This window comes from Panthera pardus, unplaced genomic scaffold (genome assembly GCF_024362965.1).
Source record: "Panthera pardus isolate Hobbes unplaced genomic scaffold, ASM2436296v1 HiC_scaffold_19, whole genome shotgun sequence".
Classification (NCBI taxonomy): Eukaryota; Metazoa; Chordata; class Mammalia; order Carnivora; family Felidae; genus Panthera; species Panthera pardus.
Genome location: NW_026526754.1, coordinates 25,069,750 through 25,082,856, shown reverse-complemented (window position 1 = coordinate 25,082,856; position 13,107 = coordinate 25,069,750). Strand labels below are relative to the sequence as shown.

General features: G+C 64.8%; 1 protein-coding gene across 1 annotated transcript in view; it reads left to right on the top strand.

Annotated features, from left to right (window-relative positions):
* Window positions 1-3,962: 3,962 nt before the first annotated feature.
* Window positions 3,963-13,107, top strand: part of PIEZO1 (piezo type mechanosensitive ion channel component 1) — a 54,067-nt gene continuing 44,922 nt past the window's right edge. The window contains 1 exon segment of the mRNA XM_053906752.1: window positions 3,963-4,315. Coding sequence (XP_053762727.1) covers window positions 4,252-4,315 — 64 coding nt within the window. The 5' untranslated portion in view covers window positions 3,963-4,251.

The window sequence follows — 13,107 nt, the reverse complement described above, 5'->3', positions numbered from 1 at the left end:
CTGTCAGCCACGGGGACACCGGACACTGGTCCCACTCATTGCTGCGGGTCTGGGGAGTCCGCTGCTCGGGTCCGGGCCACCTGCTCCTCGCTCATCTCAGTCCCTCCCGCCGGCCCGTGCAGCTGCAGTCGCTTTTACTGCTGAGGTGGGGGGAGGGCGGGCGGGTGGGAAACTGCTGACAGACCGCTAAAAGCTGGGTTCACGTGGAAAATGCTGATTCCTCATCCGGTGACCTTCTCCACCAGCAGGTGTGGGTTTCGGGCCCCACTGGATTCCCGGTAGAAACGCGCGAAGGGCCCCCGGCCACAGGCACCTGTGGGCACGTTTGTGTGTCGTGTGCCCCGACTCCCACCCTTGCGACGCAGCCCGGGGGGGCCAGCAGCCAGGTCCAGACCCGACTCGGTGCCACCGCTGACTCTGGGCCAGTCGCGTCCCCAGCCAGGACAAAGAGCCGCTCCTCCCCTGGATCGGCCCCTGTTCTCTGTTTCCAGGAAGCGGGAAACTGAATGGGGATGTTCTCAGAGAAACAAAAAGAAATCATAACTCCCCCAAAGTTCATAAAGTCCTTGGCCGGGAGTCAGGAAAACAATATTCAGAAGGAGGAGGGAAGGTGGCTGGCGCTGGGGAGGCTCCCGGGCGGAGAACTTGGGGTGGGCTGTGTTTCTTCGGTTGTTGATGGTGGTCAACACCCGGGAGACGAGACTCCTCACTGCAGCCCTTTTAAGTGGACGGATCCGAGGCAGCGAGTACATTCACGGTGTTGTGCAATCGCCACAACTGTTTCCTGAACTTTCCCATCTTCCCAGACGGAAACTCTGTCCCCGTTAAATACCCACTGCCCGCTCCCTCCCTCCCTCGGCCCCCGGGAACCTCTCGTCTAGTTTCTGTGCCTACGAACTGGCCTCCTCTTGGTGTTTTACGCAAGTGGGATCGCGCAGTACGTCGCCCGTGTCTGACTTGTGTCCTGGGCACGCCGTGTGCATGGTGCGTCCGCACGGCCGGCCGCGCGCGGGGCTTCGTTCCTCCTCGCGGCTGGAAGGCGTCCGGTGTGCGGGCGGGCCGCCTGTGTTTATCCATTCATCTGTCAAGGGACACTGGGGGTTGTTTCCTCTTGAAATGAAATCTTTAGAGGCGCCTGGGTGGTTCAGTCGGTTGAGCGTCTAACTCTTGATTTCTGCTCAGGTCATGATCCCAGGGCCGTGTGACTGAGCCCTGTAGGGGGCTCTGCACCGACCATGGAGACTGCTTGGGATTCTCTCCCTCTTTCTCTCTCTCTCTCTGCCCCTCTCTCCCACTCGTGCATGGTCTCAACAGTGAGGGTAGTAGGGCTCTGAGCTGTGGGGTGGTAGGACAAAAATGGCTTTGGACTTGGAATGAGAAAGCTGGAATCAAGGCCCGGCTTGTTCGGTGGCAAATGGCCCTCCCACCCACACCCACGTGTCCTCATCGGCAAAGGATGGGGACGCGTGTTCCCGAGACGCTCCCCTGCCGGCAAGCAGGCGGGCCGGGAAGCTCTTTTTCTGAGAATCTGTCCCCGCTGTGTTCAATTTAAATTTCTTTTATGAAATGTGATACTGTATGTATACAGCAAGAAGTCTAAACGGGCCCGCAAGAGTATTTCAGTGGCCATTCTGTTTCCTTCCCGCCCTGATAGCGTGGCCTCGCCCCTATGCTCTCTCTGTGTGTCTCTGCATCTCTGTCTCGGTGAGTCTCTGGGCCTGGCTCCTCCTTGCGCCTTGCGGGCTCTCCAGGGATACAGTGTAGCCTGGGCTCCCCACCGCCGCCTTCCTCGGCTGTCACATTGTATCTGAGAGACGGGCCTGCAGAGGCAGAGGGGCTACTCTCCTGCAGGATACGCTGTAACCTACAGAGGGGAGCGTCTCCCGAGGGGGGATAGTTAGGTTCGGTCCAGTCTTTTGCAACCCGCCAGTCTGGCACGCAGGCATTCTGTTCCACGCGGGGCACACCTGTCCCGCCAGTTCTGAGGCTTCCCCTTCTCCTCGGCGCTGCTGTTTCGGGAGCCAGCCGGGAGGGTCAGCGCTGGGAGCCAGGTCCCCGAAGCTGTGCGGGGGCTGTGGCCCTGCCGGCTCTGGGACCCCCCCCCCCCCCATTCCTCGGTGTTCTCCTCACCCCACCTCACACCCTGCTCTTGCGGAAGGGTCTTAAAGCCCCGTATCCTAAGCCTTAGGAGGACTTACTGTAAAGGAGTGGCTTTTAAACTTATTTCCCCTTGCGTTTAAACCCTTTATACAAACGAGGTTCCACTGACCCAACATATGAAACTGTGGGCTCCCACTGAAGCCCTGGGGTGGGGGTGGGGGCACGCTGGTCTTTCTACCCATCCACAGATTTCAAACCCACTGGTTTAAAGGGTTCCTTAGAGGGGCGCCTGGGTGACTCAGTCGGTGAAGCTTCCGACTTCAGCTCAGGTCACGATCTCGCAGTTCGTGGGTTCGAGCCCCGCGTCGGGCTCTGTGCTTAGAACCCTCTCGTGCCAGAGTAGAGAACCCTCAGATTATTGACCTCACTCCCCTTATTTTACTCTTGGGGGCAGAGCCCGGAGAAAGGCAGTGGTGGGCCAGGACTCACACGAGGCCGGGGCGCCTGCCCTCTGTGCTGCTGCTTTCTGACATGTGGACACTTCACTAGAAGGTGGCGCACTGGGGCAGGAATCCTCCCCGAGAAGGTGGGGGGAGCTCGGAGGTTGGGGCTGTGGCCAGTGGACGTGGAGACCATCCCTTTCACTGGTGGAGGACATCAGTGTCCTCAGCGTGGAGCCCCGCCCCCATCTGCCCCCGTGATCGCCCCAAGCGCTGGCCAGGCTGAGGAAAGGGCGAGGGAAGGCATCACCCGCCCTTTTATTCTGCCCATTTCTCACTGCTGTCCACCTGCCCTCCCGTCCCCCGTCCACGACCCGGTGTAGGATGCCCGTGTGGGCTAGCCTTTTGGTCGTCTCTATTGATCTCGATGCCTGCTCCGAGACCTTGGCCACACCCCCCATCATGGGGTGAGCCGAGGTGGCCAGATTCTGGCTGCCCTTGAAGGTGGCTCCAGCTGTCTCCACTAGAGGCTGGGAGTAGCCAGCATCTGCAGGCGGGGCCTGGGACTCCCAAAGAGCTGGGCCCTATACCCCATACCTCCCCAGCCTCCTTGGGGCTCTGGCCTTGGGGAGGAACCCCAGGGCTCCAAATCTCACAGGGTTCTAGAAAAAGGCCAGGGTCAGACGCGAGGCCAGCAGGAATTAGGGCAGGAACAAGCGGGCAGAAGCGAGGTGGGGGACAAAACCAGGCAGCGATAAACAGCGGCCTTCCCAAAGTCGGGCTCCCTGGCTTTGGCAGAGTCGGATGGGGCCAGTGGTGGCCGCAGGCTGTCTGGCTCCCGACCACACGCACGGTCCCGCTCCCGCCGCCCAGTCTGGGACTCAGGACCCGAGTCCAGCCACACTCATGTGGGCCCTTCTCCACTCTCCTTTCCGAGCTCACCTCAGCGGCGGCAAAGGCCAAACTGAGGTGGCCTGGCCGACGTGCCCCGCACGCCCTGGACTCAGACCCCGGCTTCTCCACCCGCGGGGACCGCGGGACCAGGCGGCCGTCCCTGCGCCTTAGCGCAGCGACCCGGTGGCGGCCCCGAGCCACCCCGCGGTCCCCAGGGGGCGCTGCGCTCTCCCGTCCCCGGGAGCAAAGCGAAAGTCGCTCCGGCCACGCGGGGCCCGGTGGCGCGTGGGGCGCTGCCCGGGGAGCCGCGCGCTGGGGGGCTTTTTCCCCCGCGCCCCCCCCCCCCCCCGCCCCGAGAGGCGACGCCGCGGCTCTCGGGGCGCGGGCTCTTCCCGGGGCGCCTGCCCACGGGGGTGTCCGGGCCGTAGGGCTGGCGCGGCGCGCGGGCCGTCGGGGAAGCGCGGGGGCGGGCACGCCGCGGAGGGCGGGCGGCGGGCGGGGGCCGAGCTTATAAAGGCCCGGGGCGGGGAGGGAGCGCGCCGCCAAGCCGCCGTCCGGCCCTGCTCGGCCTCCGCCCGCCGCCGCCGAGAGCCGCGCGCTGCGCTCCTCCGCGGGGCAGGGCTGGCACCGGAGCGGACGCCTCGGGCCGCGGGCCGAGGACGCGGAGGAGGCGGAGGAGGCGGCGCTCGGGTCGCCCCCCCCGGGGGTCCTGGCCGCGGCGCGCGGCACGTGCGCCCCCCCGCCCTGCGCGCCATGTCCCCCTAGCGCCGCGGCGGCGGAGCGACCACCCCCGACCGGCCCCGCGGGCCCCCCGGGCATGGGGCGGCACGTGCTCGGCCCGGTCCTCTACTGGCTGCTGCTGCCCTTCGCGCTCCTGGCCGGTGAGTGCGCGCGGGGCGTGGGGGCTCCGGGCCGGACGAGGGCGCCGCGGGCCCGCTCCCCCTTCCCGGCGCGGACGCCCAGCGAGGAGATTCCCCGGGACGCGCGGCCCGCGGCGCCCGCATTCCAGACGCATGAGAGCGCCGGGGAGGGAGGGCGGCGGCGGGGTGGTGGGGGGGGTGGCACCCGGGAGCCGGGGGGGGGGGGGGGTGGTTTGGAGGGGAGGTGGCACCGGGGGGTCGGGGTAGGGGTGTGGGGGGGAGGTGGCACCGGGCGCCCGGGGTCGGCGGGTGGGGGCGGAGGTGGCGCCCGGGGGAGCCGGCCGGCGAGCGCGCGGGGGGCGGCTGGTGCCACCGCCGCGACGTGGGGAAGTTCCGGGCACCCGGGGCGAGGGCGTGCTCACGAGGGAGGGCCGCAGCGCTGAGGAGGGGGCACCGATCTCTTTCCCTGTTTCGCGTTAAAAAAAACCAAAAAAAAACAAAAAACGCGCAAACTTGCATCACGACTTCCTGACCAATCTGGGAGAAGGCGGGCTTCCTGCCTGGAGCTGTTTAATCTGGAGCCTCCCGGAGCCCAGCTAACCTCCCGACGGTTCCCATCGCTCAGATCGGCTCCCTTTCCCCTTCCCGGCCCCACCCCCGCGGCCTGGGGCAGGCCTCTGCTTTGGGAACCATAGTTGTAAGTTTCTCCCTGCCCTTCCCGGCTCCCTGGCTTACTCTCCGGGGTCTGTCTGGGGCCGGAGGGGGAACACCCCCCAGAAGGCTCCGGCCTTGGTATTAGAGCTGAGGGTCCCCCACCCTGGTGTCCGTGTCCCTTCCGGAAAGGTCACTGGGTTCTTGGTGCCCCTAAGGCCCCCCCTGCCTTCTCTGTGCCCAGGGCAGAGTGCCCAGGAACTCATTCCGCCCTTCACTGGCCGGAGGCCCCTCCACATGAGGCCATCTTCACGGGTGTGAGCTGGAAAGCAGTCTGATTAAATTCGTTCTCGGAAACATGGAATGATTTGCATTGTGAAAGTCTGTCTGTTGGGTGGAAATCTGTCCGACCGTGGTGGGTGGGGTGTTTTGATTCTGAAAGTCCTTCCAGGGCCTCTTAAATCGCTCCAGGTAGGCCCCTGCCAACTTTTGTTCTAGGTAGGGGCGCGGATCCCCCGGGGCCGGGAATGTGCGGGAACTACTAGAGCCCAGCCGCCTGCACTGCACTCGGGCTCCCAAACAGACCGTGTTTTGATTTGTCGCAGAGGGAGACCGTGAAACAGGGGAATTTTGAGGACAGGAATCAATGGAAACCATTGAGGTCGGAGAGGAGAGCTTGAGTCAGCCCTGTGTGGACAGGGCAGCTCGGGGTCTACTCAGGGGAGAGTTCAGGGTCACCCGGTCTATATACCATACTGGCTGGCTTTCCTCCTCTTGCCTCTGGAAAGCCAGACGCACAAACAACAGACCAGACCTAGCTAGAAGGGGGGGGGGGGGGGCAGGTAAGCTTCTCCGAGGACGGGTTTATCTCTGATCGCCCTGCAGCACACCTGTGTCGTCCTCCGTCTGGCCTTGCCAGCTGGGAAAGGAACCCGTTAGGCCGGGGGTAGGGGGGGGGCACTGTGGAGGTGGGGCCCCTTCCTGAAGGACACACCTCCCCCCAGCTGGCGAGCGTTCTGGTGCGCGATGGCAGACTGGTCCGGGAATGGGCCACAGAGTAAATATTTTCACATCATGAACTCTTCTGATATTTTTTCCAACCATTGAAACCTGTAAAAACCATTCCTGGGAGCCCGATTTCGGCCCACGGGCCAGAGCCTGCTGGCCTGATAGTCAGTCAGGGCTCCTGGGTTGCCTGGCTCCTGGCTGTTCCCCGTGTGGGTGATGGATGCTGGCTCTGGCTCAGGGTTCCCACCTGGGCCGTACTGGAGTCACCTGGGGAGCGTGTCAACTACTGATAGTGAATTCACGGTGCCCTTTTCTCAGTTCCAAATAAAGTCTACTTAAGAAAAAACCCCTGACGCCCAAGCCGTGCCCCACGCCGATTCCGTGCCTGGGTGTAGGGCTTGGGCCTCAGTATTTTTTCTTGAGCTCTGGGGGAGGGTGTTGTGGAACCGACTGAGCTGAGAGCCCTGCGGATGATACCTGAGACTCTGGAGGCTGGTCTCCTGTCCTGGGCGTGGGCAGCTCCCCGGGGACCCTCCTGCTGTCCCTCTGATGGCAAGACCGGCTGCCATTGGCTCTGCTGCTTTTCTGTGTGCCTCCTCGTCCTCTGCCAGGCTCTGGCTGGAAATGGTTGGTTCCGCGGTGTTCTGGAAGTGTGTGTGTGCGGATGCCGGGTGAGGCGTTTGGATGTTGGTCACGTGTGCCCCGTGCCGGCTCGGGCAACGGCCACGGTGAGGGCTCGAGCTGTGCTGGGGTGCCCCTCTGTTACCCCATGCCACTCCCTGGACAGCCTGACTCTGCCCCTGCACCATGGCAGACGCTCCCCGGCTCTCAGCTCCTCTGCCGGCCCTGAAGCCCTGGGTGGGGGGGGGGGACGTCCCAGAGTTGGAAGCTTCTAGAGAGATGTCCGGGCAGGACATTTTGTGATTCCCGTAGGATAGGCCACGCCTCCTGGCCCGGTCCTACCGGGGCAGCCAGAAACACACTTGGCCGTCTGCAGGGAAGGTGGCTACACCACGGTAACTTCACCAACTACGGGAAACCCACATGGTGCGGCAGCCTGGCCTCGCCTGTCGGCCTCCCCTGTCGGCCTCCCCCTGCACCCGGCGTCACCTGTGCCACCCGGTCCCCGAGAAGCGTTGCCGTTCAGAATGGGGACACTTCCTTCTTCTCACCGTCAGTGTCCCAACACCCTCGTGACCAGGCAGGCAGGGACAGGGGTGGATTCGCAGTGAGTCATTGTGCTCAGAGCCAGTGTGGAGCCTGGGGCCGTCCCGCTCCCAGGCCCGTGCTCCCTGCGGGGCCCGCTAGGGAGGGAAGCACCCGGGGGAGCCGGGTGGCCGCGGAGCTGGGGTGGCCCTGGGAAGACTGAGTGAGTCAGCAGGATGGAGGAGGCTGGGTGACAGGACCCCGGGGGTGTGTGTGCGCACACGTCTTGGGGGAGCTGACGAGGGGTCACCTGCGCTCGTCCCCCTGGCGGCGGGATGCGGAGAGCCCCCCCTCCGGCCAGGAAGGGTCCTGCAGAGGAAGTGTGTGTGCTGGGGGTGGGAGGAGTCCCCGGCCTCAGATCCCGGCCCCAGGGCTGCTTCCTGGGCGGTGTCTGCTCTTCTGACCCAGCACTAAATTTGCTTCTGGGGCTCGGAAGATGGAGGGGAGGAAGAGTGGGCCTTGGGGACTCTGCCCTGATGGGCCCCGGGGGCTCCGAGCGCAGCTGCGGGGGGACTGCCCTCCGTGGTGCGGTGCTGACACAGGGCCAGCCCACCAGAGGGCCGTAGACACCCCTGCTGCCGCCGCCATCTTCGGGCCCGGGCGTGAGCTTCCTCTTACAGGAAGCCACCCTTGACCACTCTGGGCCTCAGGAGTCTCCTTTGACTTAGCAGTCAACAGAATGCGGCGTTTTTCTTTGCTGCCTGTTTTATTTATTTATTTTTTAAAATGTTATTAATGTTTATTTATTTTTGAGACAGAGGCAGAGCATGAATGGGGGAGGGTCACAGAGAGAGGGAGACACAGAATGCAAAGCAGGCTCCAGGCTCCGAGCCGTCAGCCCAGAGCCTGACGTGGGGCCTGAACCCATGGACCGTGAGATCATGGCCTGAGCTGAAGTCGGCCGCTTAACCGACTGAGCCACCCAGGCGCCCCTCTTTGCTACCTGTTTTAGAGATGCGTAGGCATTACTTACGTAGGGTTCTTCCGTAACGGAGACCTTTTTCCTTCCGGTTCCCAGGCCACTTTCGTGCCTCCGCGGGTGAGGGGCTTGAGCACTACGGGAGCAGCCGGTAGGGCTGCACACGCCCGCTGCACGGACCCAGGCAGAATGTCTGCCTCCTGCTCCTGGAGGGGAGCACCGCGTGGCTGGAGCCTCCGGGAGAGGTGGGGCCGGGCGGGACCAGCTTCTCTCCCCTGAGCTCTGTCCCTACCCTCACCTTTGCACTTCTCTGAGTTTTGGGTGGTTTCCGGATGAGGAACCTAAGGGTTGGGGAGCCTGATTTACTCACCTGAGGTCACGCAGGTAGGATGAAGCTTCTTCTGTCCTGGCCTGATGTTACCTGCCTGCAGGGGAACCAGGACGGAAAGTCTCTGGGACCGGGAGGGGAGGCCTGGCTGACTTCGCTGGGGCGGGGGGGGGGGGGGGGGGGTGTCCTGCTCTGAACTTGCCAGGCCCTCACCACTCTCTGGGCCTCAGTTTCCTCGCCTGTAAACCGGCTAATAAAAGTTGAAAGGCGGTGCCCAGGTCTCTGATCTCGGTGTGTCTAGGAGCAGGGGCGGGGCAGGCCTCCCACACGGTCCTGGTGGGCCGGGAGCCCCAGAGCGCTTTTCCAGATGTGCGGCTCGCAGGCTGAGTGCCGGCGGTCAGCGGCCAGGTCGGGTGTCCGGGGAGCTGGGTGGGAGGGGCCACCGCCACTAGGGTCCCGTGCGCTCCAGGCTGCCGGCCAGCCACAGGCGGTGCCCGGGGAGGGGGCGGTGTGGTGTTCTGGGCGGGCTGAGGGCCGGAAGGTGTCTGCAGCCTGGCCCCCGGCCACCGCGCACGACGCCCACCCGCGCAGATTCCGGAGTCTTTCCCAAATTCATTCAAACTTTCCCTCATCCAGCTCTCGTGGGACAGAGCTCTGGGCAGGAGCCTAAGTTCTGTTTTGGGGCCAGTGGTGGGTGTGTGTGTGTGGGGGGAGGGGTTCGTTCTTCTCCCTTTCTGACCAGGCTTGCTTTCCTTGGCCGTGAAGGTCACCTGGGGCCCCCCCGCCCAGCGCCTGGCACTCTGGTCCATAAGTGCCTTTGTTGGCTTTGTTCCTGTGGTGCCAGGCCGATCACAGATGGGGGGGAAACGCAGTGCAACGGAGCCCCCAAATAACGCCTGTAGGACGCACCCCCCAGCAACGCGGCACAGAGCCGAGGCTGGGCTGGGGGGCTGAGCACCTGCTGGGGAGAGAAGTTGGCGGCCAGGCTGGGGAGGGGGCACCTGTCTGGAAGGAGCTGAGCCGCGGCCTGGAGGATGGGGGTGGGGGGGGGGGGCGTCTTTTCTAGGCTCAAATCCCTTGATGGCGGCTGGTAGGAGGTGGGGGTGGAAACTGCGGAGTGCACGGTTGAGGTGGAGCCTCCCCGTTTTCACTTCCTGCTTCGTTTTCAATACACAAGTAATAGAGGAATGCTTTCCGTGAAACGGTGAAATTTCAGTCAGATGAGGTAAAGTGCCCTTGGCCTCTGAGCCTGGGAAGCCACCAGGCAGGGTGCTGTCTGCTCTCGTCCAAGCACGAGCAGATCCGCCGCGGGGGCCGCGCAGCACTGTGACTCAGTCTCCCCTTCCGTCCTTCCCCGTCAGGGAGTCCCTCAGTTACTGGGGCCCCTGCTCTGGGAGTCCGGGCTGCTCCCAGGTCTCCGGGACCACATCGGTGCTGTCCTCAGGGACGGAGGAGGGGATGGGGACCCGGGGGTTTCTGTTCGTCCCCCGGCAGATGAGGCCGAGGCCAGCCGCCCTGCGCCGTGGGGCAGCGCCCGGGCCAGCGCAGCCCGGCCCCTGGGTGACGCCAGGCCGGCCTCAGGCCGACGTGCGTGGCCTCCTGCCTCCGTGCAGCCGTCTCGCGGGGACTCTGCTGAGTGGGGTGGGTCGATTTTTCTGGTGTGTTTTAATAACATAATTATAGGGAGTATTTTTAGGTTCCCTCTAACGGGCTAGCTGTTTACCAGGCTCGACCTGCACACTGTTTTTCTCCCCGAGTATATATAGCCAGGCCACTGCTCCTTCCTCGGGCTCAGGCTAAAGAGGGACCAGGCCGCCTCAGCCGCCTCCTGTGGTTTCCTCTGCCAGCGGAGGGGCGGCCGAGATGGCCCTAGAGCCAGCAGGCTCCGCAGGAGGGACAGGGGCCTCGTGGACGGCGGGGAGGGGGGGGTGCTGTGGCTGGGTGAGGGGCACGGTCCTCAGACGGCTCCCCGTGCAGCTGTGTCCCGGCAGCACCTGGGGGGTGTCAGCTGGCCCGTCCCTCCCCCAGCTTGGGAAAGAGCAGAGCTGCTGCGGGGGGTGGGAGGGACTCCTCAGATCCTGGTCACCGTGGGTACAGAGGGGCAGGGCAGGGGACGGCCAGGCGGGGGGTCCCCAGTGGCCCCTGAGGAGGAGTCTTGATCTGTCATCCGCTGGAATCAGCAGGGCCTGTGACTGTCAGCTGAGCCCAGGGTCCAGTCCTGCCTCTGTGAGGGCGTTCCCACCCCCGCCCCGCTCATTGATTTCTGTTCATGGTTGAAACAGCGTCTGAAGCAACACCTCTCCAGGCGCCTGGGGGGCTCAATTGGTTGAGTGTCCGACTCTTGATTTCAGCTCAGGTCAGGATCTCACAGTTTGTGGCTTTGAGCCCCATCCCTGCTTGGGATTCTCTCTCTCTCTCTCCCTCTGCCCCCTCCCCTGCTCTCTCTCTTTCAAAATAAATAAAGGAACGAGAAAGAAATCATCACTGTAACACCCTTAAAGGGGGTTTTAAGGGGAAACCACATGGTCCATCCCGGGGCCCCGCCGAGCTGGTCTCTCTCTCTGCTCTCCTTTCCTGCGTGCGGTGGCCGGGGGGGGGGGGGGGGGGAGCACAGCTCCCACTGGCAACTCCCGAGGGCCGGGCTGTGGGCCGAGGCAGGTCTGTCTCCCTTGGATGGGGGTGGGGGGGTCTTCTCACGCTCCCCAAAGGAGCACGTTGCCCAGGCTGGCCGCGGTCACCCGTGCTGAGGTGCTGGGCTCCTCCTGGCAGGCTGGCACGTGTGTCCTTGTGACTTCCAGTCTAGGTGCAGCTGGGACGTGGCCTCCAAGCCGCCCTCACGAGTGCAGACGTCACGGCCTGCAGCCCTGCCCCCTCCTGAACTGCCCCCTGGGCTACAGACCTTGTTCCTTGGCCCCGACCCTGAGGCTGTGTGGCCGCCCCTCCCGCTGACCGGTCACTTGGGCACGGACCTCTGTGTCATCTCTCCGACTCTGGTGTTCACTCGTGACATGGGGCCCTGGGGGTGCCGCTGTGGAGGGAGAGTGGCCGTTGGCACAGGTCGGCCCTCCCCGGAGCCGCGACCCTCGGGCCCGTGCCTTCGGCCTGTTAGTGCATCACACGTGTCTCCCCCGTTCCTGGGGCGGATCTCGCCCCAGGCCCTGCCCGTCCTTTCCTTTCGCCCCCGCGTGCCTGTGGCTGCCCTTCCCCAGGGACTGGGTCACTGCCACCATCTTTCAGCCTTTCACTCGGCAGGTATGTTTGCAGAGCCTGCTCCAAATGTTTGCAGAGCCTGCTCCATGGCCGGCTTCGCGGGTCCAGACGAGGCCCCAGCGGGGGACGGTCCTTGGTCCACGCCTGTGTTTTTCACTGAGGCGTCATGTGACCGAGGGCGCGAGCTTAAGTGTCTGTCCGGTGCGTCTGACAGTTGAATACGGATCGTGTGAGCGCCCCCCCACCAAGCTGGTGCTTGTGCCAGAGGCACTTGGCGGTCACCCTCCACGACTGACCTCTGCCCCCCAGGTTACTTCTGTTTGCCTTTGGGGCTCACGTCGGCGGGACCGCCTGCGCCGTGCGAGTGCGGCCCGGCACCGGCCGTTGCTCCCGCCCGCTGGTCCCCGACGTGGACGCCCCCCACCCCACCGTCTTTCTGCTCCGGGTGGGTTACGTTCGCTCGCGCACACGGACGTGGGATGGCGGGGCACGGGGCGGTGGGTGCCTCCGGGAAGCCGCCGCCGTCCCGGCGTTTCGTGGTGCCCGCTCCCGGGCCGGGCGCCCTCGCCAGCGCGTGCTGACCTCGGGCTGTCCCCGCTTCGAGGGCGTGACGTGGGTCCCGTGGCTTTGGACCGCGCCGCCCTGACCTTCGAGGCCTCCCTCTGTGACGTGCGTCTAACAGTCGCCTGCTTGAAAACGTTGGGTTGCGGGTCTGTCTTTTACGTTCGACTTGCGGCTGTTCTTTGTGGGCCTGGGTTCTAAGGTCTTGGTCGGTTTCCCCGCCTCTGGTTGCCGACTCTAATCATGCCCCTGACGAGGTCTGTTGAAGAGCCGGCGTTTGTAATTCCAAGCCCCGGTGGCTCGCGCCGTGCCCTGTTTATGTGGTCAGCTCCCCACCTCCGTCGTGCGTGCTGTGGCCGCGGCCTGGGCGCCGGCCACGTGGCAGGCTTCTCGGCGTGTCCTGACCGGTGTCCTGACTCGTCTCCCGCTGCTCCCCGCGCACCTCCTGCTGTGCTCGCCCCTCGCGTGCCTGCCCAGGCCTCCCCCGGGGCCCCCGTGCCCGTCTCCAGGGGCCGCCTGCCGTGGCCGGGCCTCTCGCGCTGCCCTGGCCGGCCTGTTGTGAAAGTGACGGTGAACGTGACTGTCCGGGCCTCCCGGCCCGCCGGCCCGTGTTCCCAGGATGCAGCGGACGCCTGCGTGCCCTGCATGGTTTTCCTTCTCCCGACCGACTCCCCCCAGGACCATCTCCCTGGCCTCACGGGTCGAGTCCGGGACAAGGCAGGAAGGCTCAGGGCTGTCGCGCACAGCGTGCCCTGTTTGGCCCTCCGGGGGCCCCGTGAGGTCCTCGCGCGTCTTCCCCGCAGACCGGCCACCCGGGAGTCCCTGCGGCCCCGTGTCCTGGATCGACACGGTCCTGCGGGCAGACCTCACCAGCCCAGGGTGAGACGGTCAGGATGTTTAGGGGCAGGGGCTCGGGGTGGGGGGTGGGGG